Genomic DNA, 15,220 nt, shown 5'->3' on the forward strand with positions numbered 1-15,220 from the left:
CATTATCAAAAATACCCTTAAAATGCTACTTCTACTTCAAGACCTACCCTGGTCACATGTGACCAATGTGACCAAAATATAGTATGGTCACATTTTGATTTTTATCGATTATAACGTTAAATTTATGGTGATCACACTAATTCATTATGTTCATACCTTGTATATCTTACTAATCATTTGATTAAAACATCATAAATTTAACGTTATGAACAATGAGATCAATATATGACCATACTATATTTCGGTCACATGGTCACAAGGGTATGTCTTGAAGTAGAAATAACAAATTAAGGGTATTTTTGATAATGCCCCATATTAATAGTTTAATTTGTCATTATTCAAATATATATATATATATATATATATATATATGAAAACTTTTCTCTTTTTTTAAAATAATAGTAATAATAAAATCTGAATATCAAACCGAAATAGATATGTGTATATATATAACGGTTGTTATCATAGTTTTAAATCATGCATATGAAGTATACTTTGGCATAATTGTCATGCCTTACTTGTCACGACTTGCCTCTGCTCGAATGATTTTGGTGGGATTCGTCGCACACTTTCATGTGTACTCGCAGCCGTCTGAATCGTGTGTACTCACTACCATTTTGGAAGACTGATTTCACATCATGATAAAGTTTTTGTTGCTCAAAGAGTATTAACGTTTACACATGGGAATTTTAGTGGCTGATTATGGTTGTAAATTTGGGATGTAAAATATTCTTTTTTGGTATATATATTCACATTAAAACCAAAAAATAAAATTTATCAATTGGATGTAGCTTAATTGGGAATTTTTGTTCACAATGTTTTTTTTTTATATTTAATGAATTTATTTGAGAAAAAATTGTTTTGGTATATCAAAACAAACTCATGTTTAATAAATAACTACACATTTTGAAATTCACTATTTGTTGAAATTCGGTTCGCAGTTTTCTTGAAAGAGGCGTGTCATATTTGTAGCTTCACGTACGCTATGTTTAAACAAATATATTATTAACGTTTTTAATTAATTATTATGCAGTTGACAAAATATATAACGTCAAACCATATATGTGAGATGCTAAATAACATATTGTTATTAAAATAAAAAAAATATGATATTTAAAGCAACAAATTAACGTCTTGATAAGGTATTTTGGTCAAACTTTTAGTAGTTTACCTCATTAATGTAACGACTAATCTCTTATGATTATTGATTAATTGAGAAAAACATCAAAGCACGTCGGATATGACGTTAGCACTTACGTCAGTAGTGGGCCCACATGAAACAGCGACTACCTGCAAATTAAGTTGGGATGTCAATTTAAGATTTAAAAGTATCATATATCCAAATTTTGGTATTGGATATTTCGAGATATTGGAAGTCAAATTTATAATAAAAAAAAGACCAAATATAGCTTTATAATTTTATATAATTATTATGAATATTTTTGAATAATAAAAAATAAAAATTATTAATAAACATATAATTTTGTTGTTATTTTGTTGCTAAGTTTTTAAAATAAAAAAATACTCCAATTTCCTTAAATTTCCAATAACATATGTTTTTTTATAATCTTTTATTTACCTATGCACAAACTTTGAATGCTCAAAATCACATGATTAGAAAAAAAAACTTACAATTTTTATATTTTTACTATTCCAAAAATACTATTAAAGCAAAGTACAAAATAAGATCATTATTTTATGAGTTCAAATTATTATTGACCGATAAAAAAAATAATTTTGAACGTATTGAAATAATATTTTTGGACGAGCGATGATTCAAACCAAAATATTCCCCATATTAAATTATGACAATATATATATATATAGTTGAAGGGGTTAATCCCACAAAAAACCTCAAATTTGTTAAAATGTTTTATATAAAACTTTAAATTTGCGATCTCCCACAAAAAACTCTGAATTTGACAAAAACTTTCACAAAAATTAAAAACTTGTCATTTTCTTTCATATAAAATATTTGACTCGTTTGACAACAAATATTGCTAACGTGGCACCACAGATTGCTAACATGACACTAATTGTGTTATCACATCAGCGCCATATCATCAATTTAAAAATAAAAATAAAAAATATATATACATACATACACATATATATACATATATACATACACATGCATATATATACATAAATATACATATACATACACATATGTATACATATATATGATTGTATGTATATATGTATATGTATATATATATACATATATATAGGTATATATGTGTATGTGTTTTAATTTTATTTTTATATTTTAATTTTTAAATTGATGATGTGGTGATAATGTTGTAACTCAGTAAGTGACATCAATAATCCGTCGTGCCATGTCAGTAATATTTTTGGTTAAATAAGTTAAAGGTTTTATACGAAAGAAAATGATAAATTTCTAATTTTTGTTGAAGTTTTTGCTAAATTCAAGATTTTTGTGGAAAACTATAAGTTGAAGGTTTTATATGAAATATTTTTACAAGGTTGAGATTTTTTTTGTTGGATCAACTCGTAGTTGAAGTGATTATAGATAATAATCTTTGAATTAACTCTACTAACTTGAAATTTTTAGTGAAACCCATAAAAAATAAAATGTTACATATGTTGAGCATCTAAAATTGAGCATCTAAAAGCTAAACGTTCTGTTACATTTTATAGAAAATTTTGATTAATTCATCACAGAAAATTCTCTCATATAAAATTCTTTGTGCTATATTTTCTACGGGAGAAGGTACGATTTAAATGTGAAATGCAATTTTGGGCTAGTCAGTAATTCTAAAAATTAAAGTAGAGACAAATAATTAGTTAGAATTATGGGGCCATAATTTAATTAGTTTTTTTTTTATTTTCCTAGCAGCCAGGAAGGAAGATGGAAGGAAGGTAGATCAACACATTTGTGGTCATAAAGTCAACAAATCTGGAATTGATTGAACCGTAGCATCGCCCCGAGATTTTCCGATATTTACATTTCTACCCCTAAAGCTACCTCAACAAAAATTTACTCTCATATATTTGTTTAAATGCCAAATCGGTTATCGGTTAATCCTTGGTGTTTAATTGGAAAAATCATAGAAGTTTGAAAAGTAATTTGTATTTTCATAATTATATCTAAAATTATTAGAGTATAACTACATCTAACTCGATACCAATAAAACTTGGATTTTAAAACTTTTTTTATTGATAATATGTGAGTTGCAAAGAATGGGGTTCGAACGAACACTCTTTGCGCATGTCCACCTACCACTACCACTTGAGTCAACCACCCTTGTCCATTTCTCGATTTATGTATGTCATCTATTCAAACCAAATTTTGAATGAAATTGGATTTCGATTCAAGCCAAATTCAATTTGATATATTTTTTTTAGATTCAGTTCCTCACAAATCAAACAAATTTGAAATAACCAAGTAAAATTTGGAGTAAATATGAATAATCATCACTAATATAGAAGTTTTAAGACAGCTTAAGGTGGTAGTGATGCATTAATGACAGAATGAAAGCAGTGGCATTTTCGTGAATAATGTAAGCAGCAAGGGTTGTTCTGAAACGAAGAAATCGTCGTCGTTTTAAAGGACATAAAAACATTTTCTTTCTTCCGCGTTTGTTCCTCTCCTCGTGAACCTTGAACAACCTTGCGTCCTAGCCTCTCTCTCTCTCTCTCTCTCTCTCTCTCTCTCTCTCTCGTCCGCTCGATCGTTTGTCGCCGGAATCCGAATTCGCCGGCGAAATAGTCTTCGGTTATCTCGCCGGCGTTACTAGACCCTGTCAATTCCTCGATCCCGTTTCCGATTAACTAATCGATTAATCAGAAATGGCGTTCTTGTTCTTCTAGGTCTTCATTGGACCAAAACCCTCTTGATCAACGACACAACAATTTACCTTTACCTCTTACAGTTCTTTGTCAAGTTTGCAGTTATGGCGATTAGAGTTACTTTCACCTACTCCGGCTACGTTGCCCGGAATCTCGCTTCCTCCGCCGGGATTCGTGTCGGCACCGGCGACTTCCGCTCCTGCCTTGAGTGCTTTGTCCGACCCAGACTCTTCGGACACAACCAGAAGACGGATCTGGACAAGTCTCCCGGTTCCAAACCGTGGTTCACCGGATCCAAATCCCGGTTCCGACCAGCTTCCATGTACAGCACCATCGCGAGGGAAATTCTCGGAGAAGATTCCCAGAGCCCGCTTGTGATGGGTCTGATCTCGATCATGAAGTCAACGGCAGGCGCTCCCGAGTCTTCGGGGATGAGCGTCTTGGGAATTTCGCCCTTCAAGGCCTCGTCTATCATCCCCTTCCTCCAAGGGTCAAAGTGGCTTCCGTGTAACAATCCGGCAACGACGTCGCCGGATATTGATGATGTTGACAGGGGAGGAACGACGGCGTGTAGAGGGGTCAGTATGAATTTGGAGCTGAATGATAAGGATTTTGGTGGGAAGAGTGTAGGATGGGTCAACAAGCTCTTGAATTTCTGCTCGGAGGATGCGAAGGCAGCTTTCACGGCGATGACTGTGACTTTGCTTTTCCGGTCGGCTCTGGCGGAGCCGAAGTCGATCCCGTCCATGTCTATGTACCCGACCTTAGATGTGGGTGATCGAATTCTTGCAGAGAAGGTAATAATCCGGGCTGTTTCTGATTTACGAAACGTAAATTTCGGGAGTTAAAAGTTTGTCTTTTCCACGACTGAACTAGATTGGATTAAATCGGTTTCTAGATTCTGGGTCGGGTGAAAGTTAGTTTCTAGGGTCATGATTATTGTCCTATAGGGCGTTTCTTGGTTTGATATAGTTGTAGAATTCTGGTGGCGAGTTACTTGTGGCTGGCTAGTCGTTACACTAACGATATCTGGAATGTGTCTTCTGCTTGTAATTGGGATTTAGTTGTTTATCGGTTTCACTCTTTGGTTGCTTTGCTAATCACGGCTTTGCACTGATGATGTTGAGTGATGGTTTCTGTTTATGTTGGTGTCGGTCAGGTTTCATATATTTTCAGGAAGCCCGAGGTTTCGGATATAGTGATCTTTAAGGCTCCTCCCATCTTGCAGGTAGGTTTCAGATCATCTTTTTATGGAACAGTTTTCTTCTTGTCTGTGGTATTTTGTGTCGGTCGGTTAAACTAAAGGGTTTACGTTCTGCTTGACTCTGCAGGAATGGGGTTACAGTTCTGATGATGTGTTCATAAAGAGGATAGTTGCGAAAGAAGGTGACTGTGTCGAAGTAAGCTCTCATATCCGATGGATTGTTCTTATTTATCCTATGGAATCTGTGTTTACCCCCCTAATATTAGTTGCAAGACATCTCAAAATGAAAGTTTTCAATTTAATTTCTGTATCAGTTTCTAACCCATCAACGTAATGTCATTGTAGGTCCGTGACGGGAAGCTCTTTGTGAACGGCACTGTTCGAGAAGAAGATTTTGTGTTGGAACCACTTTCATATGAGTTGGAACCAGTGGTGAGCAACTCACTCACACCTTCCTCTTTCTGTTTGCTATCCAAATGCAATACCCGAGGTTGTGTTTAAGCTTTGTTGGTGGTGACATGGCTTTTTCCGCTTGGCTTGTAGCTTGTCCCTGAAGGGTGCGTCTTTGTTCTAGGAGACAACCGCAACAAGAGCCTCGATTCTCATAACTGGTAATTGTCTAAATGCCGATATCTTTGGAAGAATCATAATGTCTGTTGTTAAGGTGGTCTGGTTGGGTCTCAAAAATCTCAAGGATGGTTCCAAGAAGATCCAGTTTGATTCTTGACTAAAGCGCAATAGAATGGGATTTAGGACCAAAGTACCAAACTACCAACAGAAAGGAAAATACGGCTCCAACCCTAATTAGAAAAACATTTAGGCGGTATATAAGTTGGATCGATATTCCATTCTCTAACATTGTTCCGGAATGTATTTGCAGGGGTCCACTCCCGGTAGAGAACATCGTCGGTAGATCAGTGTTTCGGTATTGGCCTCCAAGCAGAGTATCCGACACCATTAACCCTGACCCGGTTCTTACAAAAAGTGCTGTTGAGGTTTCGTGACAGACAAATGCAGATGAAAGCTTTGCTATGATCAATTTGTCGGATCGATCTCTGAAGTGAATTGGGTTTTTAGGGTTCAAACAGAAATTGAAGAGAGGAAGCTGCTCCAACCATTTTGGTCAAGCTTCCATGGATGGTGCTTTGGCGATTTTCAAAGGACGCCCTCTCGTCGTCCATTGGTTTTTTAATGCATCTTCCCGGTTTGTCTGAACCGGACATAAGGTTTTCTCTATCCCTCCGCATATGATATGAAAAGTAAAGGGAAAATGCAAAAAAAAAAAAAAAGAAAAAAAAAGAAATTGAACATCTGTCGACCAAAAAGAAAAAGAAAATTATTTGTGGGAGGTTGGTATTGAAAGTTTAATTTGTCTGTTAAACTGTTCATTGCAGTTCTGTGGTTGATGTGTGAACATAGTAATAGCTGTGGATATCTTTATTTCAATTAAATTAAATTAATTGGAGCGTTTGAATTAAAACAATTTATTTATAAAAATTGAATTGAATTAAAGCTAAAATATATAACGTCGGTAAACCAAGATCACAACTTTAGTTTTACTCTAAAGTTATGTTGATCGACTACAAAAAATCAAATGGCTGCGGAATCTATTTATTTCAAATATGACTTGACTATTGCGAAATATCGTAAATACGCTTCAAACTTCCATTAGACTTCAGGGGTACGCATGATCAATCGAAAATAAAAAATGAAAATGGTTAAAAGATCAAAATCTGAAACTTTTTTAAAATCAAAATGTCTCAAGTTGAAAGATAAAAAATGCGATAATCTGAATTTCAAAAACATTCGTAATAAACGAGAAGCTACGAACGGCGTGGTGTAACAAAGTCGAAATCTACTTGAATAAATTGTTTTCATTCAAAACTCCGTTTACTTGTCGAGAGTCAGAAAATGTCTTGCCAAGCAGAATCATCATCGAGGTACTACAGCTGGGTCGTCTATGGAAAATGTAAGCATATCGAACTTTTCCTATGATTTTCTTATTTTTTTTTTGGTAAAAGGTAAATTCTATTATGTAGCCCAAGTATAAGGAAGAGAGTTTGTGAATACAACATTTCAAATGTTACCAACCAATCACAATAGCCAAAAAAACATGAAAGAGACACAAATCATAGATGATCGAAGTAACGAATCCATCGGGTCATCATCGAGTCCTCTGTAGCAGGAGCCAATATGTCCACCCGAACCGAAGATAGCTTTCGTCGGGTAATCTGGATGATGTCCTTGCAGGTCACCTCAGACGAGCGAGATTCCGAGCGATGAATCCTCGAATTTCTCTGCATCCATAGCACATAAATCGAGGCCTGAAAAAGCAGCAAGATCATGTATTTTATATCTTACGGACCTGTGCAAGAGTTCAACTAAGTCAAGGTTTCAGCCAAGCCATGAGACGTTGGTGGCGATATCGAGGATTGGTGCAAGATTACCGGTCAGATATGCGAAGAGCTTGGTTGTAAAATGCACGGGGCGCATAGAGTCGCAAGAGGTCTCTAAAATCCGAGGTGCGAGGCGCGATGCGAAGCGCATGCATTCTGTGTGCGAGGCGCTTTTGTAAAAATATTATTAAGATATATTAAATATTATGTTTAATATATACATAAATTATCCAAATCTAAAATACTTAATATATATTAATGTTCAAAATCATCAAACAAAAAAATAAAATCCGAAATAAAAAATCCAAAACATCGATCAATGTCTTTTTTTAAATATCTAATCAAGATCAATATGATCATAACGTTCATCTTCGTCGTAATCATCGTCTTTACCAATATCTTCTTCTTCTTCCTCATCCATCAATGTCAAAGTGTTCTCAATAGCTATACTCTTTCCTTTATTCATCCGAAAGGAAAGAGCGGGACCATCTTGTACATTTGTTAAACTTGAACGCCTAGTATTATAACTCGGATCGTAAGCCCCTGCTATCCTACCAATTTGACTCCATGTGAGGCGATCATCATCATCAAACACAAAATCATCGTCATCCAAATTGCCTTCCATTTTTTCAAGTAACCATTCATTGCTTTCATCAATTTCATCCAAAAGAATGGGATCACTTGTGTCTTCCATTTTGTATCGGCGTTGCAAAACACGATTGTATTTAATGAAAACCAAGTCATTGAGTCGACTTTGTGCTAATTTGTTTCTCTTCTTGGTGTGAATCTAAAAAAATAAAAAAAGATATAAATTAATAGTTTGGTAACAAAATAATGTATGTTATTGTCAACAAACAAAAGGAACATGTACTTACATGTTGAAAAATACCTCAATTTTTCTCATAACCTGTAGCACTACAAGTGAGGCTGAGGATTTTTATGGCGAACTTTTGAAGATTAGGAGTCGAAGATCCGAAAGAAGACCATCACTTTGCTATTAAAGATAGAAAAATAAAAAAAACATTTTATATATTTCTAAATATATAAAAATATATCATTTATAATAACTTATATTTTTTTTAAAAAAATACCTGGAGAACGTGTGCTCCTTGATCTAATGGCCGTAGGTAGACCGAAAAGACCCTCCGCTGATTTATATGTGTCCATTTCTGTTATAATCTTGTCTTCCATTTCAGCGGTACGAGATAATCTTGCAATGTATTCAAATACACCCTTCATAACTTCTTCACAATTAGAATCCGGATTACCATAATGGAGACTTGGGTTTAGAAAATAGCCGGCAACATGCAAAGGTCGGTGAAGTTGGCAGTCCCATCTCTTATCAATATACTCAAATGTTACCTTATATTGTTCATCATCAGAACCAAAATTTGTAGCAATAGCCTCTTTGGCCTTATCCATATCTCCATACATATAACCCATTGACGGTTTTCTATCCCCATCAATAATCCTAAGAACCTTAACAAGAGGTGCAGTTAACTTGAGAGAATATAACATATTTCTCCAAAAGGAATCTTGCAAAAGAAATCCTGCTGTTTTCCTTCCCCCCGCCTCTTTTAACCATTTTGATCCATTCCACTCTTCTGACGTAATCATCTTTCTCAAATTATTCTTTTGTTTGTGGAACTGCCGTTTCCCTTTTTTTTAATCCTTTCACTTCCCTTTTTTTCGTCGATACTGTTTTTTCCTTTTTATTTCCTACCCTGCCTTTTTCTGCGCCCTTGTAAGATGACGCGCACGTCTCCGCTTCAAATTGCCGCATGTCAGAGGCGCGCCTTTGCCCGCTTCATGTCCGTCGCATTGCCTTTGAATGGAGATGGGATTTCTCTAGCGCATATGTGCCTCGACCGCCTAGGCGCGCCCTAGGCGGCTTTTTTCGAACTAAGGCGAAGAGTAAAAGCACTCAAAAAACAGGTGGCTAATAGTTTCATCCACATCCCTGCATAGTGCACAGAGTGAGTCGGTGTGTTTAGCCCCCAGGAAGCCATCCTATCCCGTGTTGGCAATCTGTTCCTAATCACCAGCCATGTCGTGAAAAACGGGCAAATCATACCACATTCTTCCAGGGGACTCGTGTAGGAGATGGGAAGATCAGCGACCATATTTTCTTGGTTGAAAACGGTGTGAAGTGAGCATCTTGATGGGCCTCCGACCAATAAAATTGATCAACGGTAATGTTGTTTCTGGGGTGAGGGTGGACAATCATAGCCTGATGGATGGATAGTGCCACATCTGAGCGCGCCGGGAAGATGCACCAGCAAGTGTTCGAAGCCACCTCCACAACCGTCGCATCCAGAGGGATTCCCAACATTCTTGGACCCGTAAACCCAATCACCAAGATAAGAAGACCAAGAGGCAACCATGAATCATACCAGAAACTACAGACTTCGCCATTCCCCACCTTGCACCGTACGTAAGAGTAGTCTAGCCAAGTGTCAGAGCTTCAGCATCTTGCTCAAAGACTCGGCCCGTGCCGAACATCCTAGCTCGGACCGAACGCCCTAAGGTTCGTCCGAACGTCGTCCTGAGAGAAAAACAAAAATAGAAAGCTTGCAATTTTCGGGATTTCCATTAAGATCTTGACCTAGAACCTCAACCCTATACGTCCTTAATTAAATAAAGGAGTAGGAAAAACAGAAGAGAGAGCTAGAGAACAAGGGATTGGCTAAGCCGTCTTCTTCTCTTATCTTTGATTTCCTTCTTATTTATCTATTGTTTTTGTAATCATGACTAGTTGCGAGTGTTACCATTTGTTGTGGGTTAGGGTGCTAGCCTACATGTATGGTTTTGCTATTTACTTGCGTTGAACGATGTTTTTGATGTTTGAATCTGATATCTATGAAAGGTATTTGAATGAATTTAGATTTCGATCAATAGACCGTGAGGTTGAGATTGATTTCGGAAGTGTTCATAGGTTGAATTTGTGAAAATATCGAAAATTAGGATACAGTTTGGAATTAAGATGAGTTTGAATAATGTGTTTGAGTGTAGCTTGAATAGAACGGGAGGTTGACAAGTTATTCTTAGATAGTAAACTTCGCATCGGGAGTTGTTTGTTTATCTTCCTCTATTCCCTCGAACAAATCATCATAACTTAGCTTCAAAATCCATTAGCAATTGTTACACGTATTGCTTGTTCTCGAACCCGCAATGCTTGTCTGCTGTTTTTTTTGTTGATAATCCGGAAATTCACTGTATCTTTGGTCTGACCACATCTCTCGGAGAACCGGGTAAATCCATGTGAATGACTCTCCCTAAGTGAGGACTTGAACCCGAGTTGAGAAGGAACTTTACTCCCTTCTTTGCCGGTTGAATCAACCAATCTTGGGTTGCTTTGTCTGCTGTTGAATCCTTTAGCTTAGTTTATTTGCATTATTTCATCTTTATACTTGATATCTATTCCTACTCGATTTATTCCGTGAGTTTGATCCCGATAATACAACTGATTCGTACCCTTGCGGATACTTTTGCAATCCCGGGTTGAGTTGGTAGCCGAATTTATAACCCTAGATTCAACATATCACAAAACCAACCCAAACTTGGACCAATATCCAAACTGATCCCTGAATACATCAGTCTCAATCTATACACAATCACGAAACAAAACCCACAAATCCTTTACCTATTTTCGTGTTACTTATAACTTACTGAAACTACGTACAAGGCCAAACGAGCTACTTAGTTCATCTTATGATCACAACAAAGGTTGTAAGAAGAGACAACCAACATAAACGAGGAAAAAAAATGGAAAAAAAAGGAGTAAAAGATGCTGTGCGAATGATTACTTACAAGCTTTCTGCTACCACTTCACGTCGAGTGTCAGAGCTTCTTGAGGAACAAGTAATGACGGGAACTTAGTGAACGATATGTTCGACATCAAACTGCTCCATGCCTCGGTATCCACTTCAATAAAAGGAACTACCTTTCTCACCGTCTTTGGCTTCAATTTCTCGGCTTCCACTTTTGCGGTTACTTCAAACCAAACCCGTTCGACCTTAGGCTTTGTTCTCCACTCTGCTGTCTTGTTGAGCAGAGATTTCGTACTCTCGATACCTCTCTCAATTTCCAACTGGAACCGTAACATACCCGATGCCTTTAATTTTGCTGTCATAGAACCCATCAGATCGATTTGGCGGCTTCTGTTCCCAAGAAAACTCAGCAGTTTTTCCAACCTATCAATCTTCAAGCCAAGAAGATCGATAGAGCGAGGCTGCAGGTACGCACGAGAGTTGTAACATTTTTCTGGAAGCAACCGAATGGTGTCATCTGATAAGTACAAAGTCTTGATTTGCGAATCAGCATTCAAAGTCCTATGCGCAACCAGCGATGCTGATCCTACGATCCGTATTGGAGGCAGTAGCACGCACATAGAACTATCAAATGACCATGAATAAGGTTTCTCTTTATCTTCACTTGCTGGGAATCTTTGGTGTGATGAGTGGAAAAGGGAGACTCCTTGTGCTTTCCTCACTTCCACCGAGATGCCCTCGCTGACGATGACTCTTTTCAGACCAGTGTGTGAAATGTTCATCTAAGAGCAAATCAAAAGCCCCAATTATCAGCAACCAGGAATACATCTAAACAAAGCCCGACACTTCTCAAAACTATTTCCACAAAAGAATTAGATAAGAGTGAAGCTAAAAACTCGAGAGATGGTTTTTTTCCTTGAGAACAAAGCAATATTTTTCTATAAATAACAAGTGTTTGGTTAGACAATTACAGCCACTACTCTACAAAGGATTCACAAAAGGAACGCAATGGCTTTAAGCATTTGATAAAACCAAGATGAATGGCTAATTCAGTCAAAGGAATGAATGATCATATCAAAACCCAAGAACTGAATTGAACAAAAACCGACATTTCTTAATTTTTCACATTTCGAAAGACTGTCGCCACAGCGGTGCGCAGATTCATCACCACGAAAGCAGGACTAGAAGCAGAAACCTTACACCTCAAATCCCAAATCTCATAAAACACAAGCAAGAGTGCTTATAACAGCAACCATTTTATCATCTGAACTACATCACAATCCAAAAACATCGAAATTCCGTGGAATTCTCCCACCAAAGGTCTAAATTTCTCATTACTTCCTAGAAATCCAAGCAATAGCAGCATCATTACCATTGCCCCATTCATTCACTACAAGTCTCCTTTCGAATAAAAACAACAATCAGAAAGATGCCGTACCGGTAACGAGAGTGATAGGTGATCATCGCCGGCGACTCGAAGCTCAAACGGACCCTCCAAAGCAACCGGATCGAGAACCGTAGTTGAATTAACTTCCTTCACCATACTCTCCAACTTCACATCTCTTCCATGGACACTTCTCCAAGCAGAAACTTCGTCGGGGAAGACAAAAGCAAATCGGCTCTTCCCAACCCGGATTTGAACCTCAAAGCTCCGACCGGAACCTACCCGGATCTTCTTCACTTCTAGTTTCGAAAACCTGACCTCGTCGTTCCACTTCTGTCTCGAAGAAATCTCCTTCAACACTTCCTGAACAGAACGAAATCGACCAATCAATCTTCAAAGAAGAAGATGGAAACACCATCGGAGATTGTTAGATCGTTACCTGTAGAATAGGCGTGGATGTGATGTTGAATTCGTCTGGGTATGAAGGATGGAGAGCGAGGACTGGGGTTAGGGTTAGGGTTAGGGTTAGGATGAGGAGAGAGAATATGAGACAGATAGGTGAACGGAGCATCCTCGGCGGCCGATGTTTTCGGTTTCGTTTCGCGGTGGTGGTCGCCGTCGTCGCCACTAGTTCGATCCGTCGCCACTAGTTCGATCTCTCGACAACAGCCTTGTGATTTTATTTAATGAAATGACGATTTTACCCATCCACGTGCTTCATACCGCACCGGTGGGGCATCTTCAAAAAAAAAATGTCTACAACGGCCCTTGAAGGGATTATCAACCTATTTAATGTCAATCCGTTTGGATTAGTAGACTTAATGGATGACGTTAATTCAACCCAATAATATTATCTTTAAAATCAAATGGATTGGATTAATCCAATTAGCTCATTTAGACCCAATTATTTTAATTGATTGTTTAATTAACATATTCGGATTTAGTTCGTTTCAATTTGGATTCGTTTTTATTAAAAATTTGGTTTGATTCATATTATTCACATTCGATTTTCACCTAGGATTCCGATTGATTTGGATTCGATTCAAATTCAAACTAGAGTTCTGTTCGATTCGGGTTCGATTCAAATTTGGACATAGAGTTATCTTCGTTTCGTATTCGATTCGAATTCGTTTTTTACATATGATTATATTCGATTCGTATTTAATTCGAATTCAATTTCTATATAGGATTTCGTTCAACTCAGATTCGATTCCATTTCGAATATAGGATTACGTTCAATTTGAAGTCAATTTGAATTCAGTTTTAAAATATGATTAAGTTCGATTCATATTCGATTTTTATATATAACTAGGTTTTTTATTTATAATTTTTATTATAAAATTTGTTGATGTCAATATAATTAAAAATGTTATAGATTAGTTGTTTGATGTATAAAAAATGGAAAAAATACTTAAAAATTCCTAAACTTGTAATTCGGTGTAATATTAATTCATGAACTTGTAGGTGTGCCTATTTATTCCCGAACTCGCATTTTTTAACACAGTAATTCATAACTTGTTTAACAGTTCTATAATCGTCAATACTACTAATTGACTAAAACAAAGTTTAGGAATTACTGTGTTAAAAAATACGAGTTTAGGAATTACTGTGTTCAAATATGCAAGTTCAAGAATTACTATATTCAAAAATATAGGTTTTAGAATAAATAGGTGCATCTACAAGTTCAACAATTAATATTACACTAAATTATAAGTTCAGAAAATTTCAAATATTTTTTCCTAAAAAAATATAGTTGTAAACATAAATTATTGTAAATCATCATTGTACATAAAAACAATATAAAGAAGCAAAATTGTGAAAAAAATATGAGTATTGTTGTCTACATATTGTATAGATTTGAAAAAATATGAACGGTCCCGATATTTCTTTTATTAGATCTCTACAAAAAAATTATTTAAAATAATAATAATAATGATATTGTTAAGGAAAAATTCCAAAACAATTACCGAATTTGGGGATAATTGATATATTAATACCGGACTTTTCAAATTTCCAAATTAAGTATGAACTCGTTGATTTTGACACAAAAAATAATGAACTTGTAAATTTTTAACAAAAATCTCATTAACGTTAAACGGCGTTAAATCGACTAACGATTAATCTGATCGTGGTGGATGACTCAACTCATCGTCATATGTCACATCAGATAAAAATAAAAATAAAAATAAAAATAACTAAAAATAAAAATAAAAATAAAATATACAATATACAATATATATATAAACATATATACATAAAATAGTAAATATTAAATGTATATATTTATTAATATATACATATACATATATATACATTTAATAGTTACTATTTTATGCATATATATATATATATGAATTTTGAAATGTTTATTATATTTTTAATTATTTATAATATAATTACAATTATTTTAATATATATATAGTTGTGTATATATTGCATATATATTGTACATTTTTTATATATAGGTAGAATATATCTATCTATATATGCATATATATAATATTAAATATTAAATTAGTATATAAATATATAAATATATAAATATACATATTTAATTTTTAATATTTTTATGTATATATATATGCTTATATAGATTGCATATTTTTTTATTTTTATTTTTCGGAATAGAGATTTCGGGTTATACTGCTATATC

At 35.4% G+C, this 15,220-nt stretch overlaps 2 protein-coding genes and 1 pseudogene across 2 annotated transcripts; 1 reads left to right on the top strand and 2 right to left on the bottom strand.

Annotated features, from left to right (window-relative positions):
• Nucleotides 1-3,617: 3,617 nt before the first annotated feature.
• LOC104815189 (probable thylakoidal processing peptidase 2, chloroplastic) lies at nt 3,618-6,451 on the top strand. The gene is made up of 6 exons (XM_010543504.1): nt 3,618-4,610; nt 4,973-5,041; nt 5,145-5,213; nt 5,363-5,449; nt 5,561-5,628; nt 5,898-6,451. Exons 1-6 carry the CDS (start codon nt 3,918-3,920, stop codon nt 6,019-6,021), a joined length of 1,110 nt encoding a protein of 369 aa, XP_010541806.1. The 5' UTR covers nt 3,618-3,917; the 3' UTR covers nt 6,022-6,451.
• Nucleotides 6,452-7,718: 1,267 nt separating this feature from the next.
• On the bottom strand, nt 7,719-9,196 carry LOC104815192 (annotated as a pseudogene).
• Nucleotides 9,197-10,952: 1,756 nt separating this feature from the next.
• LOC104815190 lies at nt 10,953-13,266 on the bottom strand. Its single transcript, XM_010543505.2, has 3 exons — nt 13,007-13,266; nt 12,622-12,930; nt 10,953-11,965 (listed from the first exon to the last, which is right to left on the bottom strand). Exons 1-3 carry the CDS (start codon nt 13,136-13,138, stop codon nt 11,234-11,236), a joined length of 1,173 nt encoding a protein of 390 aa, XP_010541807.1. The 5' UTR covers nt 13,139-13,266; the 3' UTR covers nt 10,953-11,233.
• Between the last annotated feature and the right edge of the window lie 1,954 nt (nt 13,267-15,220).

The sequence above is a fragment of the Tarenaya hassleriana genome, unplaced genomic scaffold (assembly GCF_000463585.1).
Source record: "Tarenaya hassleriana unplaced genomic scaffold, ASM46358v1 Cleome225, whole genome shotgun sequence".
Taxonomy (NCBI): domain Eukaryota; kingdom Viridiplantae; phylum Streptophyta; class Magnoliopsida; order Brassicales; family Cleomaceae; genus Tarenaya; species Tarenaya hassleriana.

What these genes read in the sequence shown, in the direction of transcription:
- LOC104815190 (XM_010543505.2), bottom strand. Translation starts at nt 13,138, where the DNA reads ATGCTCCGTTCACCTATCTGTCTCATATTCTCTCTCCTCATCCTAACC. An exon ending in CATCCACGCCTATTCTACAG is followed by an intron (nt 12,931 to 13,006) that starts GTAACGATCTAA and finishes CGTTCTGTTCAG; the next exon opens with GAAGTGTTGAAGGAGATTTC. An exon ending in ACCTATCACTCTCGTTACCG is followed by an intron (nt 11,966 to 12,621) that starts GTACGGCATCTT and finishes ATTTGCTCTTAG; the next exon opens with ATGAACATTTCACACACTGG.
- LOC104815189 (XM_010543504.1), top strand. Translation starts at nt 3,918, where the DNA reads ATGGCGATTAGAGTTACTTTCACCTACTCCGGCTACGTTGCCCGGAAT. An exon ending in AGGCTCCTCCCATCTTGCAG is followed by an intron (nt 5,042 to 5,144) that starts GTAGGTTTCAGA and finishes TTGACTCTGCAG; the next exon opens with GAATGGGGTTACAGTTCTGA. An exon ending in AAGAAGGTGACTGTGTCGAA is followed by an intron (nt 5,214 to 5,362) that starts GTAAGCTCTCAT and finishes ATGTCATTGTAG; the next exon opens with GTCCGTGACGGGAAGCTCTT.